Source organism: Cydia splendana, chromosome 3 (genome assembly GCF_910591565.1).
Source record: "Cydia splendana chromosome 3, ilCydSple1.2, whole genome shotgun sequence".
Lineage (NCBI taxonomy): Eukaryota > Metazoa > Arthropoda > Insecta > Lepidoptera > Tortricidae > Cydia > Cydia splendana.
In genome coordinates this window covers 5068588-5091534 of record NC_085962.1, presented here as the reverse complement: position 1 = coordinate 5091534, position 22947 = coordinate 5068588, and the positions used below count along the sequence as shown (strand labels likewise).

The following is a 22947-nucleotide window of genomic DNA, read 5'->3' as shown; positions in this document are numbered from 1 at the left end:
AAGTGCTAAAAAATACATCTTTTTATATGATATCTCTAACAAGCGGTGTCGTTTTACCAATAATAATAAAATAGAAACATAATAAGGACTTAAATTTCGTAAGTCAACGATTTTTTGCCAAAATAACTAGTAAGTTTACAACTGCGAATTTTTGTTAAATAAATATTCTATCACTTTATATTTATTATTATGACTACATATATTCATTCAGGTAGGTCCGGGCCCTTTAATTTTACATAAGAAGTTGTATGGTTAATTTAATTTATTTTTAAATCGTATCCTCAAAATATCAGGTCTAATAATAATCATTGACTTTAAAATAGTCAATAATGCCGCTAAAAGTATATTTTGGTTTCGTTCACCAAAGCAAACTGAGATATTTTGACATAATAACTGTAATTTCTAACTACTCTAGCTCTGTGTAATTTCAAACACGTTCAATGTTACGAATTTAACACGATAAAAGTCTTACTAAGTTCAACATTTCAATAAAATATAGACACAATAGCGTTTCATATAAATCTACGTATAAAAAAAACTTTACAAACATTATTGCACTAAATCCGTAGCCTCATAAAAGTATACCGTACAGCTACCGTTAAACACATTAAAAATATTTTTATTTTTAACAACTGGACTGTGTTGTCTTGTGTTACTTTTCTCAACCCCAGTTAGTTCTAAAATTATATACTAAACAAATACTGTTAAATTATCTTTATAAAGTTGGTTACTTTATCTGCTTCTGTGCTTGACTGTAACAATATAATTATAAATGGCAAGTCTTTAGTAAACCTTTGAATATGACTATCATATTACCAAAAAAATATCCAAAATTAGTAGGGATACAATCGGCTACAAAAATGACTACCAACACATATTACACTATCAACACATTAGTTTAAAACATTAAAATTACATAAACTATCACTTCTAAAAATAATAAACTACAACATAACAATATCTGGGAGACCGAGCTTTGCTCGGAAAACATAAAAAACTCAAAAATGCGCGTTTTCCCAGAGACCTAGCTAGATAGATTTATCAGCCCCGAAAACCCCCATATAGCAAATTTCATAGAAATCGTTAGAGCCGTTTCCGAGATCCCCGAAATATACAGATATATAAATAAACTAGAATTGCTCGTATAAAGATGGATAAGATTAAGTACCCATTGTAAAAAAGTCATTTTAATATTTCGATTCAGATATTTTCGATTCTATTAGGTTAGACTTTCTTTATTATTGTTGTAATTATAATTATGTAAAGTATTCGAGTTTTATAAGAATGTTGTAAAAATTAAAATCCTAAATGAAGACACAAACTTAATAAAAATAATCTTATTTATTTACTATCTACTTATTATTAATAAATTAATATCGAAAAATAAAGGTAGGTACTAGGTACTTTCATATTATTCATTTATCGAATAAAACAAAATTAAACTGATTCTATCGCGAAAAATAGGAAATCCGCAACGAGTGGCGAATTTTAAAACACGACCAGGACGCGAGTTTCGAATTACCTGTTCGCACGTCGGACAACGTTTTACAGTACATGTGGCCCTTTGTAATGTCAGGCGTGGCTCACTCCGCGATTTCGTCGCTTTGCTACAGGTAGCTAAAAGTACATCCGTTCGGCCCCAATTTTGGGGTTTGCCATAAGCCGCGCGTGGCGCTGTCGCCACCTAGCGGCCATATCTGTGCTGATCGTAACAGACGCGTTTTGTTAGAGAGTGAGTCTTCTGTACCTAGTACTATTATTTATTCTGTGGTAATGTGCTAATGGGTTCTACATATAAGTCGGAATGTAGCAAATTTAACACATTCAACACCAAGAACCCGACTGTCGGGTACACTGTTCGTAGCGACTACGCGCTACATACGACGAAACCGTGGCTACGCGCTACGAGCGTAACCCGTAGCACTTAGTGGTATTGAATGTGTTAATTAATTAAAAAACTACCGCACTACTATCTGACTGCTAAACACGTCACCTGTCGCGCGCGGCTACAGCCTAATATCAACCTTATTGCAGCCCGATAGGCGTGGCGTTCAAAGGGTCATAAGAGTCCTACAGGCAATTCTGACATCTAAAAAAAAAAGAGATACCCAAAGAGTCAAAATTTCATGTCAGTCACACCAAGACGCAAGTTGTTTTGAGTTGTTGCAAAATATAATGGTCAAAAAATATATAATCTGTACCAAAAGTCATTTTACCATTATTTAAATGCAATATTTAATTTTATTCAGGACGCATTCTTGACTAGTTTTAGGTCCTACCTACAGCGGCGTACTTTTCTGTCGATCACTAGGCTCTTTGCTTTGAGATCTGTCTCAAAGTAGGTAAACCGGGTACCAAGTTTCTTAGACGATTAGCTTGGTAGCCTGGGGATTCCTAACTTCCCTACTCCTACTGAATTTGCGCTCCAGCGAGATCAGTCGAGCGACTCAACCTGATCTGTGTGGGCAAAATAGCTAATGAGCTCGGAGCGTGCTTTCCGTGGGTCCCTCAGGGCATAGAGAAAAAAATACATAGTGCTCAGTCCATACTTCAGTTTTAGAACCAAAATGACTGTTATTTTCATAGTCGACATCTAGCATCGACTAGCGGAATTATCAGTACCGCTACTTGACAATAGATGCTGCACCAGCTAAAAAGTCTATTAATTAATTTTCAGCTAATATTATCACCGGATTAACCGGAACTCTACTTTCAACGTCTTCTGCTTTTAATATTAGTTGTAAACTGTTGTTCAATACAATTTTCGTGAGTCACGACACTTGAGAATTCGAGTATCAAGTAGCGGTACTAATAATTCCGCTACTCGATGCTAGAATTGCTAGATGTCGACTGCGAAAATAATAGTTGTTTTGGTGAAGTATGGTGTGACCACTCTATTCTTACTATATTTCTCTATGCTCAGGGTGACAGTCAGATTGTTTACATTGTTTCGTCGGCCTTAAATTTCCTTTGTACCTGTCAGTTGTCTATGTACCAGTCGGGCACCTCAGGCCCGGTGATGGTGAGGTGCAGCGAATCCCAGTGCGAGAGCGCGTCGCGGTCGACGTGGTCGAGCAGGAAACGCTGCGACTTCGCGCTGCCATTGCAACCAGATACGAACAACTTCTCGTCAGCTGCCGAGCTGTCCAGGCATATTTGACGTGATTTGTGAATTTGGTGTGTTATCTGGGGAAAAACAGTGATAAAATTACTACTGAAACTAGCAAACATTATAAAATAAATTCTATAACACAACCCCGAGGAGGACCGACAAAAGTGGCGCTGTCTTGTGTCGGAGACCAAGTCTCATTTTGGGTCGCTGAGCCAACGGAGTAAATTAAAAAAAAATCAAAAATTCAAAACATATTTATTTCATAGTTTGGATGTTACATAGGTGAAGTACAGTTATCCCCACACTAGGCTTAGCCTGTGACGTGGGGATCTAAGCCAAATACGATTTATTATTAAATCTAGGTACATTAAAATTAATAAAAACTAAGAATTTTTATTAAATGACTGTGAAGTGAAAGTGTTTATGTGAAGGTATGTGTGTATATATGTGAGTATGTATGTATAATATAACACAACCCCGCGATGTCAGGGAGCCGGCCACGGAACCTCCTAAAGTTGACACTTCCTCCCTTCCTTGGTGAGGCTATAGCGATATAGTCTGTATCTTTAGGTTTTAAAAAAGAGTAAACAATATCTACCCTCAAATGGCTTCTTGAGCCAGTTGAGGGTAGATGAAAACATTACATGATCAAATAATGTAGGTTAAAGTCAGGTCGTTCAGTGACAGATCCAGGTGGTTTTGTATTTGGTTGGAACACATGTTATAACTATCCGATAATTTACAAATTATTTGTTTACTTTTATTTAAGTACCTAAAGATACAGGGTAAATATTGAATTAGAACAGATTTCACTCACCGGATCGTACCACCACTCCTGGTTGCCGCCGCCGAGGTGGCAGTCGTAGAGACGCACAGGACTCTTGGGCAAAGACTCCGGCAGGTCCCAGCATATCCTCCTAGTTTTAACTCTGCAAATATATTTTTTTTAATAGGTACATTTATAGCCTCAACCAAACCGGTATCGTAATAACGTTCGCTAAGCTTTATCTTTATAGCATGGGAAATTTTATAGTATTCTAGAGTTACGTTAGCCAGTGTGTGAATTGTGCGTGGTGCAATCCGCATTTAACCCATTCAGCGCTAATCACGACACGTTGTCGTTTTGCATCTACGAAGCATTTTCGCTACTTACCGGGAAATCCATGTTATCGGCTACGACCGTAGCTCGGCGGTGAATGTGTTATTATATCTATTGTATCAATCAATTTGTTGTCGTTTCAAAACTGTTTGCCTTTTTTTTCTGTAAAACCGGATACTCGTACTTTCTCCACTGTCAATTAGTTACGTAAAAGGTTGGTTTCTCATAATGTTTGACTCACTTGATGTCCTTGTGCCAGCTGAACTCCCATACTTGCTCGGTGAGCCCGTTCTGGCACGGCTTCAGTAGGACCGTCTCCTTGTTGTTGCCGTGGTAGGCGTCCGCGCACAAGGCTGGCGCGGACATCGGACGGATCTGAATACTAGGCTAGGTGACCTATATCATTGCCTGACTCACTTGATGTCCTTGTGCCAGCTGAACTCCCATACTTGCTCGGTGAGCCCGTTCTGGCACGGCTTCAGTAGGACCGTCTCCTTGTTGTTGCCGTAGTAGGCGTCCGCGCACAAGGCTGGCGCGGCCATCGGACGGATCTGAATACTAGGCTAGGTGACCTATATCATTGCCTGACTCACTTGATGTCCTTGTGCCAGCTGAACTCCCATACTTGCTCGGTGAGCCCGTTCTGGCACGGCTTCAGTAGGACCGTCTCCTTGTTGTTGCCGTGGTAGGCGTCCGCGCACAAGGTTGGCGCGGCCATCGGACGGATCTGAATACTAGGCTAGGTGACCTATATCATTGCCTGACTCACTTGATGTCCTTGTGCCAGCTGAACTCCCATACTTGCTCGGTGAGCCCGTTCTGGCACGGCTTCAGTAGGACCGTCTCCTTGTTGTTGCCGTGGTAGGCGTCCGCGCACAAGGCTGGCGCGGACATCGGACGGATCTGAATACTAGGCTAGGTGACCTATATCATTGCCTGACTCACTTGATGTCCTTGTGCCAGCTGAACTCCCATACTTGCTCGGTGAGCCCGTTCTGGCACGGCTTCAGTAGGACCGTCTCCTTGTTGTTGCCGTAGTAGGCGTCCGCGCACAAGGCTGGCGCGGCCATCGGACGGATCTGAATACTAGGCTAGGTGACCTATATCATTGCCTGACTCACTTGATGTCCTTGTGCCAGCTGAACTCCCATACTTGCTCGGTGAGCCCGTTCTGGCACGGCTTCAGTAGGACCGTCTCCTTGTTGTTGCCGTGGTAGGCGTCCGCGCACAAGGTTGGCGCGGCCATCGGACGGATCTGAATACTAGGCTAGGTGACCTATATCATTGCCTGACTCACTTGATGTCCTTGTGCCAGCTGAACTCCCATACTTGCTCGGTGAGCCCGTTCTGGCACGGCTTCAGTAGGACCGTCTCCTTGTTGTTGCCGTGGTAGGCGTCCGCGCACAAGGCTGGCGCGGACATCGGACGGATCTGAATACTAGGCTAGGTGACCTATATCATTGCCTGACTCACTTGATGTCCTTGTGCCAGCTGAACTCCCATACTTGCTCGGTGAGTCCGTTCTGGCACGGCTTCAGTAGGACCTCTCCTTGTTGTTGCCGTGGTAGGCGTCCGCGCACAAGGCTGGCGCGGCCATCGGACGGATCTGAATACTAGGCTAGGTGACCTATATCATTGCCTGACTCACTTGATGTCCTTGTGCCAGCTGAACTCCCATACTTGCTCGGTGAGTCCGTTCTGGCACGGCTTCAGTAGGACCTCTCCTTGTTGTTGCCGTGGTAGGCGTCCGCGCACAAGGCTGGCGCGGCCATCGGACGGATCTGAATACTAGGCTAGGTGACCTATATCATTGCCTGACTCACTTGATGTCCTTGTGCCAGCTGAACTCCCATACTTGCTCGGTGAGTCCGTTCTGGCACGGCTTCAGTAGGACCGTCTCCTTGTTGTTGCCGTGGTAGGCGTCCGCGCACAAGGTTGGCGCGGCCATCGGACGGATCTGAATACTAGGCTAGGTGACCTATATCATTGCCTGACTCACTTGATGTCCTTGTGCCAGCTGAACTCCCATACTTGCTCGGTGAGCCCGTTCTGGCACGGCTTCAGTAGGACCGTCTCCTTGTTGTTGCCGTGGTAGGCGTCCGCGCACAAGTCTGGCGCAGCCATCGGACGGATCTGAACACAATACAGGGTAGGTGACAACATTTTACTAAGGTCGGACCCGCTCAGACTTTAAGTGGCGATTATTTAACCCTTTATAAGGCATAAGGGTGTCAGGAATTAAGCAAAATAGAACCCTATCATTTTAAAATAAAGTTCAAAATTAGATGGGAATTATAAACCCTATAGTCAGACTTGCAAGTTCAAAGTACTGTCTCAACGGGAAGAAAGCATACAACTTGTCATGTATGTAGCTTGCATTCGAAAACTATAAGCAACATACTTTAATAGCAATTATATTAGAAAATTTAATGGAGAATATTTTCACTAGACTTATATCGACCGGGATATGAACCGTGATTACCTTTTGTATTGTTTTCGAGCTCCCGATATTTCGATTTGGAGAATGTTTTGTTCATTAAAAGTTTCGTTGTAACTCTAACCATTTTTAGGGTTCCGTACCTAAAGGGTAAAAACGGGACCCTATTACTAAAACTTCACTGTCCTTCTGTCTGTCGGTCTGTCTGTCTATCTGGCAACTGACTCATCGAGGCACAAGACTGAGAACGGTGGAAGAGGTTGGAGGAGGCCTATATCCGGAAGAGGTCCTAATCCTAACACATTATTAGATTAGTATAGTATAAAATAGTATTTAGTTATTTTAGTTTAAAAAGAGTTTGTATAAGTGGTTACTCGTTACGGAATAAAAAGGCTTATTTTATGTATATATTTTTTTTAGCTTACCCTTCCTTCCGCGAACGCTTTTGGTTCCACCGGCGGGTACTTAGCAGTGAGATCAAAAGCCACCTGAAAAATAAAACAGCGAGTGAGCTAATTCTATAAACAATTAAACACCCAAGAACTTAAAACATGAATTATTTGTACAGCGACAGTTCTTGGCGTATTGAGTTTCGGCCACAGTCGCCACAGATCACCTTACGTCATCACAACTATAGTTCGTTTTTTTAGCATTAGAAATAAGGTAAACAATCTTGACGTCTTTTTTTGAAAAACACGTTTTAAAAATAAGTCACGGCAAATATGTAACAACAAAAAGAATAGATAGTATAGAGGGGTCCTGTCATTGTAAATTTTGTAGTCACTGTAAATTTACTGCCATCTATCGACACACGACTAAAACTCAAGATGAAAACGTATAAAGTTATCAAAAAATGTATATATATGGATAAATGATTTTATTATTTTTATATCATTTTGATCCATGTTCATTCACTGATATCTATGTGTTAAAATTGTTAAATATGAAACGGTGTCGTCACGCCATCTAGCCGAGGATAGGCTAAAGGTGTGTGCGCCATCTATTCGAGAATGACTTTTGCTTGAATTCCGAGGCACGTTTTTTCCTTAGACTTTATTCGTCTTATACGAAGTTACATATGTCTTTGGTAACAATTATGAATCTAATATGACCATTTATATTCTTCTGCTTTCAAAAGTAATAGTTACTGATTTTTAAAAACCATTTTTCAATTAAAAGACATGTCAAGATCGCTTACCTTGTTTCTAATGCTAAAAAAACGAACTATAGGGATGACCACATAGCATTATTAAGCCTAAACAAGAACACTAAATAATAAACGTCGGTATTTTAAAACTATAACTCCTTTATACCTTGACTTTAAACAAAGTATTTTACTTTTTTACTTATAACCTAAATGGTTCGTATGAATTAGTGACATAAGTCAAAGTCAAAGACAAAGTCAAATATACTTTATTCACAGGCCTAGCAACAAGCAGTTATGAATAGTAAATTATTACATATATGGGGCATTACCTATGAAAAGGGATCTTATTGTCGATGGCGCTTACGGCCACGGCATTGTATTTATTTCGGAGCATCGTTAATAATGGCGTAAGCGCCATCGACAATAAGGTCCCTTTGCATAGATAACGTCACATATATAATCTTAAGCTAATTATCAGAGCAAGACCCTATACATCTCTAAGGATAATTTGATAAACTATATAATCTTATAGTTCTGACACCTAGAGACATTTACACCTCTAAATATTATAGATTTTTTTTGTGTTTTGTATCTGTATTTTTTTATGTAATTCGACATTAAGAGACCATATACATTTCTAAGTAATTATAATACGTTAGTTTGAATTGTTAGTTGTATTTTATAAAAATTGTTGATGATGTATTTGGCCATTTGCCCAGCCCACGCTGGCCTAACTAACCTAACCTAACCCTAACGGCCTATTTGCTGAATAAATGTTGATGTTTGATGTCAATAATTTTCACAATCCGGGAGTTATATGAGAAATGTGCAAATGTGCATGTGTGTCCGTGCAATATTGAGAGCCTGGGTAACTGATAGCTGCCGACCACTATTTCATAAATTAAAAATATTACCTTTAGCATGTATGTATATTAAAAAAGCATGTTTACTTGTAAAAAACCGTCTCGATTTGTTTAAAATGAGATCTGAATTCTTCTCAAGCCAGAAAACTCAATATCAAAATCTTCTACACCAACCTCGATGCAACTTAGATATATATAAGAAGAATGCGTACAATATGTGCATAGTTCTATACAACATCTTGCCCAACAGTATAAAGCTACTAAACGCTATGGAATACAAGAAAGTATTAACTAGTTTTTGTTAGAGCACTGTTTCTATAGCGTGAAGGAATATTTAGAATATAATTTCCATTAAAGTATTTAATATAAACTATTTTTATTATTAATTAATTATTATGACATTTAATATTTGAATTTTAATCAATTACAGTATTTAGTAGTAATTAGTAAATATATAAATATTTTTTGTTAAATTTGCATGTCGTTGTGTGTGACTGAATACTGTACATACCACATAAAAAAACATCACCTTTGTATTCTAGAATAAGTATTCTTGCAAATAAAAAATCTTTATCTTTATCCCGGCCTAACTAACCTAACCTAACGGCCTATTTGCTGAATAAATGTTGATGTTTGATGTCAATAATTTTCACAATCCGGGAGTTATCCCGGCCTAACTAACCTAACCTAACCTAACGGCCTATTTGCTGAATAAATGTTGATGTTTGATGTCAATAATTTTCACAATCCATAACTCCCGCGTGAACAATATAGGCCTTTGCCGTTCAGTACACCTGCATGAAATAAGGTATTTTTCGAGCAAGTGTGATGAAAATGATTGTGACCCACCTGCGTGATGAACCATCGGAAGGACTTGCACTTGAGCTTCAGCCGGATGGCCTTCTGCTCGGAGATGTCGCCGGGGTCGATGAGGCGGTAGTGCGGCCGCCGCTCGTACAGGTACTCCGCGTACTCGTCCATCCACACTCCCGTCTAGAGCAATTGTGATGAAAATGATTGTGACCCACCTGCGTCATGAACCATCGGAACGACTTGCACTTGAGCTTCAGCCGGATGGCCTTCTGCTCGGAGATGTCGCCGGGGTCGATGAGGCGGTAGTACGGCCGCCGCTCATACAGGTACTCCGCGTACTCGTCCATCCACACTTCCGTCTAGAGCAATTGTGATGAAAATGATTGTGACCCACCTGTGTCATGAACCATCGGAACGACTTGCACTTGAGATTCAGCCGGATGGCCTTCTGCTCGGAGATGTCGCCGGGGTCGATGAGGCGGTAGTGCGGCCGCCGCTCGTACAGGTACTCCGCGTACTCGTCCATCCACACTCCCGTCTAGAGCAAGTGTGATGAAAAGAGTTGTCACCCACCTGCGTCATGAACCATCGGAAGGACTTGCACTTGAGCTTCAGCCGGATGGCCTTCTGCTAGGAGATGTCGCCAGGGTCGATGAGGCGGTAGTGCGGCCGCCGCTCGTACAGGTACTCCGCGTACTCGTCCATCCACACTTCCGTCTAGAGCAATTGTGATGAAAATGATTGTGACCCACCTGCGTCATGAACCATCGGAACGACTTGCACTTGAGCTTCAGCCGGATGGCCTTCTGCTCGGAGATGTCGCCGGGGTCGATGAGGCGGTAGTGCGGCCGCCGCTCGTACAGGTACTCCGCGTACTCGTCCATCCACACTTCCGTCTAGAGCAATTGTGATGAAAATGATTGTGACCCACCTGTGTCATGAACCATCGGAACGACTTGCACTTGAGATTCAGCCGGATGGCCTTCTGCTCGGAGATGTCGCCGGGGTCGATGAGGCGGTAGTGCGGCCGCCGCTCGTACAGGTACTCCGCGTACTCGTCCATCCACACTCCCGTCTAGAGCAAGTGTGATGAAAAGAGTTGTCACCCACCTGCGTCATGAACCATCGGAAGGACTTGCACTTGAGCTTCAGCCGGATGGCCTTCTGCTAGGAGATGTCGCCAGGGTCGATGAGGCGGTAGTGCGGCCGCCGCTCGTACAGGTACTCCGCGTACTCGTCCATCCACACTTCCGTCTAGAGCAATTGTGATGAAAATGATTGTGACCCACCTGCGTCATGAACCATCGGAACGACTTGCACTTGAGCTTCAGCCGGATGGCCTTCTGCTCGGAGATGTCGCCGGGGTCGATGAGGCGGTAGTGCGGCCGCCGCTCGTACAGGTACTCCGCGTACTCGTCCATCCACACTTCCGTCTAGAGCAATTGTGATGAAAATGATTGTGACCCACCTGTGTCATGAACCATCGGAACGACTTGCACTTGAGATTCAGCCGGATGGCCTTCTGCTCGGAGATGTCGCCGGGGTCGATGAGGCGGTAGTGCGGCCGCCGCTCGTACAGATACTCCGCGTACTCGTCCATCCACACTCCCGTCTAGAGCAAGTGTGATGAAAAGAGTTGTCACCCACCTGCGTCATGAACCATCGGAACGACTTGCACTTGAGCTTCAGCCGGATGGCCTTCTGCTCGGAGATGTCGCCGGGGTCGATGAGGCGGTAGTACGGCCGCCGCTCATACAGGTACTCCGCGTACTCGTCCATCCACACTTCCGTCTAGAGCAATTGTGATGAAAATGATTGTGACCCACCTGTGTCATGAACCATCGGAACGACTTGCACTTGAGCTTCAGCCGGATGGCCTTCTGCTCGGAGATGTCGCCGGGGTCGATGAGGCGGTAGTGCGGCCGCCGCTCGTACAGGTACTCCGCGTACTCGTCCATCCACACTCCCGTCTAGAGCAAGTGTGATGAAAAGAGTTGTCACCCACCTGCGTCATGAACCATCGGAAGGACTTGCACTTGAGCTTCAGCCGGATGGCCTTCTGTTCGGAGATGTCGCCGGGGTCGATGAGGCGGTAGTGCGGCCGCCGCTCGTACAGGTACTCCGCGTACTCGTCCATCCACACTTCCGTCTAGAGCAAGTGTGATGAAAATGATTGTGACCCACCTGCGTCATGAACCATCGGAACGACTTGCACTTGAGCTTCAGCCGGATGGCCTTCTGTTCGGAGATGTCGCCGGGGTCGATGAGGCGGTAGTGCGGCCGCCGCTCGTACAGGTACTCCGCGTACTCGTCCATCCACACTTCCGCTACCCGCCGGTAATTCTGGAACAAATACTATTCTATAAACCAATCAAGTACGATATAAAGAGCTCATAGGAACCATAGGATAGGGCCCGCTAATTTAGCCCGCCAAAGTTTATACAATCCGGTCCGCGAAAGGGAGTACTGGCCTGGCTGCGGCCCCCGGGTCAGAAAGTTTGGAGACCTCTGGGATACTCTGTTTTTATATCCTAGATACTGATAGCATGAGTTGCGTACTCGCGCGCGACTCCGTACATCTTGCGCAACTTGAAGCGATGAGAGCGCGAGAAGTCAACTCATATTACATGGTCTTCTGGTTTTTTCCCGTCATCGCTCTACGCGACAATATTTCTATCTTCACCACTTAGGGCCACCTCGCACTAGCGTCTTCCGAGCGTCGGCGTGTAGTCAGCGCAATGGAAAATGGCGTCGTTGCGCAGTTGCGCCAACGTTGCATCGAGCAGCAGCCATAGAGTTGACTAGACGCCGACGCTCGGGAGACGCTAGTGAGGTGGCCAGATCGTTGGCAGTCCTCAACTGTGCGTTTCTCCAGAAATTTTCTGCCTGGCATCGCTAAACTGTGGAGTGTCGCCCACGGTATTTCGCGATCAATCTTCAAACCGGCAACGCTCTCATAACCCCTCTAGTGTTACAGGACAAGTGTACATGGATTCGTCCGTCCGTTTGCTTCCTATATAAAAAAATAGTGTAAAGAGGTAGTGTAGGTACCTTGCCGACGAAGTCGCCGTGGTTGGGGTTGGGGAAGGGCGCGAACTTGCGGTACACGTGCCCCACGCGCGAGCACGGCGCGTCCAGCATGCGCCCGCCGCACTGCCAGATCTGGACATGGGTGCACCAGATTATTAACCAAGTAGGGTAATTAGCCAGTGACTGGCCGGTTTTAGTAATTGGCCACAAAATGAATTCTATTCACCTATAAACAGAGTTCAATGAGTTCATTTTAGTATAAGGTTTCAATAACTGGCCAGCCTTCAACAACTAGCCGCCTTATACTAAAATGAATTCTGTTTATAGGTGAATAGAATTCATTTTTAGTTCAGGGCGGCCAGTTACTGGCGAATTACCCTATACATAAAGAAAAATATATCTTTTATTTTTTATTTATTTAGTCATCATTTTTGCGATATTATTGGACACTAGCGACTGGCCCCGGCTTCGCACGGGTTAACAAATTATACAGGTGAAAACCGCGAACATACAGACGGACGCGACGGTATTTTGTTTTATAATGTGTATTGATTGACCTTCGTGTGTAATTACTAGCGACCCGCCCCGGTTTCGCACGGATTACACACAACCTCAACAAATTATATATACCTAAACCTTCCTCAATAATCAGTATAATCACTCTATTGATAGGTGAAAACTGCATGAAAATCCGTTCAATTGTTTTTAAGTTTATTGCAAACATACATACACACAAACAGTCTTCTGTCACAAGTATTTACAATACTTAATATGAGATTCCAAGCATAACTAATTGTGAATTGTGAAATGTTATAATCCAAATAAACAATTTTTTTCATTTTCATTTTCAAACAGACAGACGCGGCGGGGGACCTTGATTTTTAAAGTGTAGTGATACATTATTAGCGTATACTTGAGAAGTTACTTCAATCCATTCTCGGGATTAGTTGTCAAGCGGACCCCAGGCTCCCATGAGCCGTGGCAAAATGCCGGGATAACGCGAGGAAGAAGAAGAAGGAATTGAGAAGTTACTTGAGCTTTTCTTTTATTTCTTGTCATTTTTATATATTGTGACCTTTTTTGCCACTTTTGTGTTATTTCTAGTCAGGATCGCGAGCCCTTTTCATCCTTATAGGAGAAAAAAAGTGTCCTAAAATTTCCATACATTTTTCAAACTTTCCTTTTTGTTACCGCCATACAAAGTGTATGGGGAAATGGTAACACAATAGGAAAAAAACTCTGGGACATTTTTTTATCCCATTATGATCGAAAGAGCTCGTGATTCTGAGTAGAAATAACACAAAAGTGGCAAAAAAGGTCACAAAACCTATACAAAAATGGCAAATAATAAAAGAAACGCTTACTTATCACATGACAGCCTAAAAAGTGTACTATAAAGAACCTTCCATCTCATCCTATTCGGAATGGAGTGAAGTGAAATATGAGTGTGTGTGGGAATGACCTTGAAGCTGAGCTCGTACTGCTCGCCGCCCCAGATGTCGAGGCCGGGGTCGTAGCCGCCCAGCTGCCAGAACCAAGCGCGGGAGATCGCGAACAGCCCGCCCGCCATCACCGGCGACCTGCACCACTCAAATCGTGACTACTTTGAAAAAAACTCGTATCTTGTTCTGTCAATCAAAACAGAAATGGGGTAACTATGTATAGATGCATACAGAGTTACTGCGTTTTAACTTTGAGTGGCAGTGCGAGATACGAGTTTTTTTCGAAGTAGTGACGAAATACTACATTGTTAAGAGCCCATCAACGTGCACACAAGCGCCACTGCTATATAATTGTGATTATTTAAATTGTGCACGTTGATGGGCTCTTAAGGGGATCCCATGCACCAATGACCTTCGATGTGAATCCCTTAGTTTTCTAATGTTTTTTGTAGGTTATCATATTAACAGCGACAGCATTAAGCGATATAGTAACTAGTAAACCATATTTACTTCAAAGTTCATTGGCTCCGAGATATTTGGCATCAAAGTTGAACAATTTTAGGCCATGAAACTGGTTTACTAGCCATAACTTTTGTGTTAATTAGTTTAAAATTAAAACCTCTGACCAGTTTTAAGAGACGTCAAAGACGAAGCCAAATATGTAGATTTCGTATATTGTAAGTTCTTTCATAGCAATCGAGATACGAAAAAAGTGTATTTTAGACAATGTTTAAAAAAATCATAAAAAAATAAGTATTCATTTCTTTCAAAATCCGGTAGACAAAAATGGTGATAAAAGATTGAAGAACCGATAGCCGTTCGTCTTATAATTATATCTGTAGTACAAAAGTAGGAGATACGATTCAAGTCCAAAATCGATGATAACATCGGGGAGCCCCTTAACTAAAGGATGAAATGCACCCATTTTTGAAGAGGTATTATACTAGTCAGTAATATTGTAGGCACTCACGGGAAGGGCTCGGGCATGCGTGCCTGGTCTTGCGGCAGCGGCGGCAGGCGCTTGTAGAACAGCTCCCAGTCAGACATATTGTAGGCACTCACGGGAAGGGCTCGGGCATGCGTGCCTGGTCTCGCGGCAGCGGCGGCAGGCGCTTGTAGAACAGCTCCCAGTCAGACATATTGTAGGCACTCACGGGAAGGGCTCGGGCATGCGTGCCTGGTCTCGCGGCAGCGGCGGCAGGCGCTTGTAGAACAGCTCCCAGTCAGACATATTGTAGGCACTCACGGGAAGGGCTCGGGCATGCGTGCCTGGTCTCGCGGCAGCGGCGGCAGGCGCTTGTAGAACAGCTCCCAGTCAGACATATTGTAGGCACTCACGGGAAGGGCTCGGGCATGCGTGCCTGGTCTCGCGGCAGCGGCGGCAGGCGCTTGTAGAACAGCTCCCAGTCAGACATATTGTAGGCACTCACGGGAAGGGCTCGGGCATGCGTGCCTGGTCTTGCGGCAGCGGCGGCAGGCGCTTGTAGAACAGCTCCCAGTCAGACATATTGTAGGCACTCACGGGAAGGGCTCGGGCATGCGTGCCTGGTCTCGCGGCAGCGGCGGCAGGCGCTTGTAGAACAGCTCCCAGTCAGACATATTGTAGGCACTCACGGGAAGGGCTCGGGCATGCGTGCCTGGTCTCGCGGCAGCGGCGGCAGGCGCTTGTAGAACAGCTCCCAGTCAGACATATTGTAGGCACTCACGGGAAGGGCTCGGGCATGCGTGCCTGGTCTCGCGGCAGCGGCGGCAGGCGCTTGTAGAACAGCTCCCAGTCAGACATATTGTAGGCACTCACGGGAAGGGCTCGGGCATGCGTGCCTGGTCTCGCGGCAGCGGCGGCAGGCGCTTGTAGAACAGCTCCCAGTCAGACATATTGTAGGCACTCACGGGAAGGGCTCGGGCATGCGTGCCTGGTCTTGCGGCAGCGGCGGCAGGCGCTTGTAGAACAGCTCCCAGTCAGACATATTGTAGGCACTCACGGGAAGGGCTCGGGCATGCGTGCCTGGTCTCGCGGCAGCGGCGGCAGGCGCTTGTAGAACAGCTCCCAGTCAGACATATTGTAGGCACTCACGGGAAGGGCTCGGGCATGCGTGCCTGGTCTCGCGGCAGCGGCGGCAGGCGCTTGTAGAACAGCTCCCAGTCAGACATATTGTAGGCACTCACGGGAAGGGCTCGGGCATGCGTGCCTGGTCTCGCGGCAGCGGCGGCAGGCGCTTGTAGAACAGCTCCCAGTCGAAGGCGCCGCGCGCGCCCTCGTCCTGCGCCCGGTACTCGAACGTGGCGAAGTCTATCACGTCGATGTACGGGCAAACTGCCGTGCGGTAGTCTAGTGCTATCGGCTCTGGAAGTACAAAAAAAAATGAGTTTTGTCAAATACTTATTTCAGTTTTGATGCACGATTTTATCGCTAACTTTTTTTCCACTGTCAACTAAAACTCATCCAGATAATCTAAAAAATCCAAACACGATGTGGTTGCGTTGTTTTATCACAGATATCCCATGGCCACCTCGTCTCCAAAGTCAGATCTGTTCTAAATACCATAATATTATATTGTCACTCAACTTAAATAAGTATGGGAAGTTTCAGCTCAAATAATGGGAAAGTAGATCTAATTTAGATTGCAAGACTTGATTACATACAGACAACGGGGCTGGTGAAAATAAAGCTCAATAAAAAGCTAGACGACATAGTTTTTAGTGTAGCTATATAGGTGAGTATGGTCGCGATTGATCCTGTTTCTTGTGAGGATCGAATACCTTCGTGGGACCCTGGAACCGATTAAAGCAACTACGCTGGTCCAGTCTTATGACACGGGCCTTAAGGATATTCTCACCTAGCAACGGTGGCAACCAGTTGACAGTAGCCTCTGTGTGAGAATCCAAGAACACTAGCACGTCTGCCGTGGCCTGTCGCGCGCCCGCCAGCCGCGCCGTGATGAGTCCGCTGCGCTTCGCCAACCGTATGACCCGGGCTTTAGGGATGTTCGCGGCTAGGTACGCGTCTAGCTTGCCTTTTAGGAAATCTGAAATAAGGGACTGTTATTAGAATTGATGTATAGATATCGGGGCCATGCTTGAATGAAAAAACCGGCCACGTGCGAGTCGGACTCGCGCACGTATGGTTCCATACCATTACGGCAAAAAAATCACGTATGTTGTATGGGAGCCCCACTTAAATATTTATTTTATTCTGTTTTTAGTATTTGTTGTTATAGCGGCAACATAAATACATCATCTGTGAAAATTTCAATTGTCTATTACGGTTCATGAGATACAACCTGGTGACAGACAGACGGACGGACAGAGACAGACGGACAGTGGAGTCTTAGTAATAGGGTCCCGTTTTTACCCTTTGGGTACGGAACCCTAAAAAACTACGTACGGAATCCCTAGGGCGCGAGTCTTGGATGATTTTTTGTGTTGACCAGACCATATACAGGGGGAAAAATCGAGTGCCACATGGATGGCAACTACCTTAAATATCGTAAATAGCACATTTTGTGTAAAGGAGACTTTCCTTTGTTTTTAAAAACAATAAATTCTGCATTTAAGGATTTATGAAAAATCGCTTGCCTCAGTCGGGACTCGAACCGGTCAAATGTGACAAAAAATCAAATTTAAAAGGTAATTGTTAGTTTTCATGGCCTTCCGTTATTCTGATTGTAGGGGTCATCCATTAATTACGTCACACGTTTAGGGGGAGGGAGGGGGTCAAGAAAATGTGACATATTGTGACATGGGGGAGGGGGGAGACACACACTTTGTGACGTCACTTTAACTTCATCAGTAACCGAAATTTTTTTTTTATTATTTTATTCGCTGTACATTTAAATAACAAGTTTTTAAAACGATAATCGTTTTTATTCTTTTAATTTTCTTTCCTAAGCACTTTTGGGTTATAAAATTACTAATATTTATATCGTCAAAAATATTTTGATAAAATATTAATAATACTTAGGTACTTACTTAATTCGATTTGGCGATTTCGTAGAAAAAATGTGACGTCACACTAGGGGGGAGGGGTTTGCCAAATGTGACCAAATGTGACAAGGGGGGGGGGAGGGGTCAAAAAACCTAGAAATTCGTGTGACGTAATTAATGGATGACCCCGTATTTGTTATTTAGAGAAAAATGAACCTTATCAGTAAACCTTTCAATCTGAATCATAAAATACGGCACGTTATTTTTTGTCACATTTGACCGGTTCGAGTCCCGACTGAGGCAAGCGATTTTTCATAAATCCTTAAATGCAGAATTTATTGTTTTTAAAAACAAAGGAAAGTCTCCTTTACACAAAATGTGCTATTTACAATATTTAAGGTAGTTGCCATCCATGTGGCACTCGATTTTTCCACCCTGTATAACCTACCCTTGGTACTAGCGTCGTCCACCAACAACACTTAGTAGATTCACGGCGAGCGATTCACGACGCTCTGCGCCGTCCGGAGTAGGGTGCTCCAGTGCTCGTTGTACACAATACTAACCCTAGACCAACAACTATAAACCTACCCTTGGTACTAGCGTCGTCCACCAACAACACTTCTCTTAGTAAATGCGGCGGCGAGCGGTTCACGACGCTCTGCGCCGTCCGGAGTAGGGTGCTCCAGTGCTCGTTGTGAAATGGCACCACCACGCTCACAGTAGGTAGGGATTCTGGAAGGGAAACCAGGGACTGAAGATGTTTTTTCATTACATTACCATTTTTCATACATTTTAGTTTGTAAGACGGTAAAGGAATGAAAGGTACGAAATATGTATTTAAGTTATAGGATACTCCTTTTCATAGGCGATGCGGTCCGTAAATCCTAAATTTCGACATAGAACTGTAATGTAAGAAATTATGTACCTATGAAATTAGGCAGAAATTGTAATTCTTTCTTTTTTTCTCACAGGTGAGATGAAAAACATTGTGTGTGCCACGGGCGGTAGAGGAATTACGAACTTGTGTTAATTTAACCCTCGGCTTCGGCTTCGAACTTCAATTCACACTCGTTCGTAAATTCTTCTTTACCGCCCTTAATACACAATACAACACAATTTCTCCTATTAGGATCGAAAATGGATAATAATAAGTAAATAAATTGCACCCTCACCTGGACAAACAGTGGCGTAGCGTGAATAAATAAATAAACAAGAATTGCTCGTTTAAATGTATTAGATATATTTTGGGGATCTCGGAAACGGCTCTAACCATTTCGATGAAATTTGCTATATGGGGGTTTTCGGGGGCGATAAATCGATCTAGCTAGGTCTTATCTCTGGGAAAACGCGCATTTTTGAGTTTTTATATGTTTTCCGAGCAAAGCTCGGTCTCCCAGATATTAAGTAATATATTATAACTTACCTATATACAAGCGGTTCTTGCACCGCTTATGTCTGATGTCCCTCAACGACCGGTTAAGAGCAATCCTGTCACTAAGAGCTCCGTTAAACCCATTGACAGCGTAAAGTCTCTCTTCTAGAGACGCGAATGATGACGGCAAAGATGCCGCCATGCCTTGCTCTCCAGTACCTGTTCACAAACACCGAAAATCAGTGGCGGATTTGCCCTAACGGCTCGGCCACGACATCGAGCGAAAGGTCCGATCGCTGTGTCACGCTCCAACCAATGGTTATCGCTCCCGCCGTCGCAAGTCGCTCGATGTCGTGGCCGAGCCGTAAGGCCCAATAGGCCCGAGCCTAGAGCGGCAAGATATTAGGGGCGGGAGCAAGGCGGCAGTCTGTGCTGAGAAAGGGGCGGCTAGTAGTTACTACAGGGCCTGGGGCCTAGGGCGGCCAACACTGCAAATCCGCCACTGCTGAAAATATTTCTTCTGACTACTGTGAGTTCATTTATTTCATACCCTTTAGCCCTGAAAAAGGTTGAAATAACTTACCCGTGCGTTTTTCATCCTGTTCTATTTGAATGTAGTTGTGCCAATCTATTTTCTGAAAAAAAAGTATGACTACATGTTATACAGAGTATTCCTCACTGCTTTACTGGTGAAAAATATAAATTCAACATACCTAGTTCAAATTTTGTAATATAAATTCAGTGACTGTGTGGAACAAAATAATTCAATTTCGTTCAGTAGGCTTTTTTAAAAACCGGCCAAGTACGAGTCGGACTCGCGCACGAAAGATTCCGTACCATTATGCAAAAAACGGCAAAACAAATCACGTTTGTTGTATGGGAGCCCCACTTAAATATTTATTTTATTCTGTTTTTAGTATTTTTTGTTATAGCGGCAACAGAAATACATCATCTGTGAAAATTTCAACTGTCTAGCTATCACGGTTCATGAGATACAGCCTGGTGACGGACAGAGAGACGGACAGACGGACAAAGGAGTCTTAGTAATAGGGTCCCGTTTTTACCTTTCGGGTACGGAACCCTAAAAAGCGCCTCGGCTTCTCGCTACCGGTACTAATAGTTGACAACCACAGACTGACAGACACCACGTAATATATCGAAGCGAAGAAAGCGAGATGACCACACAAAGGTACGATTCTACTTGTAAACATGCATGCCGCGAGCAGCACTACTGAGTCGCATGATACAATTTTATGGTATCGTCTTAGGTCGTCCCATTCGTTTTTCGTCAAGTTCTTAAATTAGTCCTATTATGCTTTCGTCACTCATTCTACATTGAAAGCCACCGACGATTGTGACGAATGTAGAATGTGTGACGAAAGCAGAATAGGACTAATTTAAGAACTTGACGAAAAACGAATGGGACGACCCAAGACGATACCAATTTTAGGTATTATATACTTTGACAGCCCGTGTTCATTAGATAGTGGCCAGGATATCGAGATTTGTTCTGAGAACTATTGTGGCACTTACCTTTGTGCTTTTAGGTACAAATATTGGAAAATTGGTGCCGCTTATCGCACCGATGTGGGTCACCACCACCGGCGGCTCGCTGTCGGTCCATGACCTCAACGTGTATAGCACTATCAAGATTAAGACGAGGACTATGAGGTTCCGTAGCCGAAGCAAACGGTACCAGTAGCGACGCATAGTTTAGGTTTGACCTGGAAAAATATGGAATAGATAAGCTTATATTTCGTTATAAACTAGTCAAGTAATAAGTATACCCTGCCTGTGCACAACGGATGCGTGTGCATAGACGTGCACGTGCGCGTTGTAGTATACAGATCCTTATGAGAGACGGCACACCGCTTGCGTGACGTGTGCGTGTGCGGCTCCAACATTTTATTGCACGTGCACGTCACGCACACGCAACCGGTGTGCTCAGGCCTTTATAATTTCGCCATGTCCGCCAGTCTGTCTGTCCATCCGTCTGCCCGTATGCGAATTAACTCCCTGAGCATTACTACTAGAAAAACCGGACAAAAGCGAGTCTGACTCGCCCACCGAGGGTTCCGTACAAAATTAACTTATTTCTTAATATATATTTTTTAACAAATGTATAGTTTTCAGATTTTTCCCTGTACTTTTTTTTTATACCACATCGGTGGCAAACAAGCATACGGCCCGCCTGATGGTAAGCAGTCACCGCAGCCTATGGACGCCAGCAACTCCAGAGGTGTTACATGCGCGTTGCCGACCTTTTAAAAACCTGTACACTCCTTTTTTGAAGAACCCCACTTGTAGTGTTAGACGATATTACTTGCCAAATGTCATAGTTCTAGGTCAACAGGATGTACGCTATAAATTTTTATTCTCTTGAGAGTGTCGATATATACGTTTTTTTGCGACATAAACGGCCGTATCTTTTTTTACGTTAACTTAGAAGTTTGATTTTTTCACAGCTTCAAGGCACTGTAGACCTGAGTATATGGTTTTAATTTCAACTGGATACCTCCATGCGTTCCCGAGATAAAGGTTCTTAACAGACAGACAGACGGACAGACAGACAACAATGTTCCATTTTATCCTTTTGAGGTATGGAACCCTAAAAAGTTGTACTTTCGCATGGGTACGCACACAGATTATTAATATGTGTACGCATTTATAATTAATAAATCATACCAAGAATGTGGTAAAAAAAACATCTTTTTTTTGGGGTGGGGATTAATTATTCTGTCCGTCCGTCCAGATGATGTATTTCTGTTGCCGCTATAACGAATACTAAAAAGTATGGAACCCTCGGTGGGCGAGTCCGACTCGCAAATGTCCGGTTTTTATTTAAGTCATGGTTTTCACACTATCGACTTACACCTAAGTTATCAAGTAGAATAGCATTACAATTTATTTTTCTTAAAAAATATTTTTTTTAATCTTCCTTTCGTAAAAAAAAACATACTAGAGCATTATGCAAGTTTTTATAAACAGATGTAAGTACCTATGTTTAGGTGAAATATCACTAGTAAAATTGAGATTGGAAGACGCTAGTGTGGGGTGGCTCATTGAGTATTTATACGGAACTATAAAAAAAGCATCACTTACAACTCTACGGGGCCAACCCACTAACCATCAACTAACTAGTTATGCCAAAGAACTCTCAATAGCTCAATAGTTATCAAATAAACGCACACATCGCCAATTAATCATTTATAAATTGCATAACGTTATCACTTAATATTTATTAAATATTCAAAATATTAAGCAACGCTAATAACTAATACAAATAAAAACAATTTGTAATGAAATTTTGTCAATACCATTCAAAAGTAATAAAAATTATTTATTATAGATTCTAGCCGTAAAATGCATACTGATAAAACCGTCCTGTTGTGACAATAATAAAAACAATTCATTGACAATGTTATCAACATGTAGATTCCATGTAATTGTATGCTCAATTGAAATAAATTAATGTTAACAAGTAAAACTGCAATTTTACATTACCTTTTGCACCAAACTGGCAAAATTTACCAAATCGATATTAAAACCTATGTATCTTATAAAGTTAATTGACCAGCTATAAGTACCAAGTAACACTAATTCTGTTCGATAAAATTAATTATACAGGATTGTTTTCTAAACAAATTTGCGATTTTCATCGAGTAAACAAGACCGGCAGCAATCCGGCAGACACGACAACGAACCAAA

At 43.3% G+C, this 22947-nt stretch overlaps 1 protein-coding gene across 2 annotated transcripts; it reads right to left on the bottom strand.

Moving 5' to 3' along the window:
• Positions 1-2603: 2603 nt before the first annotated feature.
• LOC134806406 (N-acetylgalactosaminyltransferase 6-like) lies at positions 2604-22923 on the bottom strand. Of its 2 annotated transcripts, XM_063779670.1 has the most exons (14): positions 22744-22923; positions 20773-20963; positions 19823-19874; positions 19291-19458; positions 18456-18599; positions 16781-16969; positions 16110-16287; positions 13964-14081; positions 12523-12633; positions 11656-11814; positions 7074-7136; positions 6211-6344; positions 3930-4041; positions 2604-3186 (listed from the first exon to the last, which is right to left on the bottom strand). In XM_063779670.1, exons 2-14 carry the CDS (start codon positions 20947-20949, stop codon positions 2980-2982), a joined length of 1812 nt encoding a protein of 603 aa, XP_063635740.1. In that variant the 5' UTR covers positions 20950-20963; positions 22744-22923; the 3' UTR covers positions 2604-2979. The 2 variants fall into 2 exon arrangements, with proteins under 2 accessions (XP_063635740.1, XP_063635739.1); XM_063779669.1 differs by lacking the exons at positions 2604-3186; positions 3930-4041; positions 6211-6344 and adding an exon at positions 5490-5642.
• Positions 22924-22947: the final 24 nt, after the last annotated feature.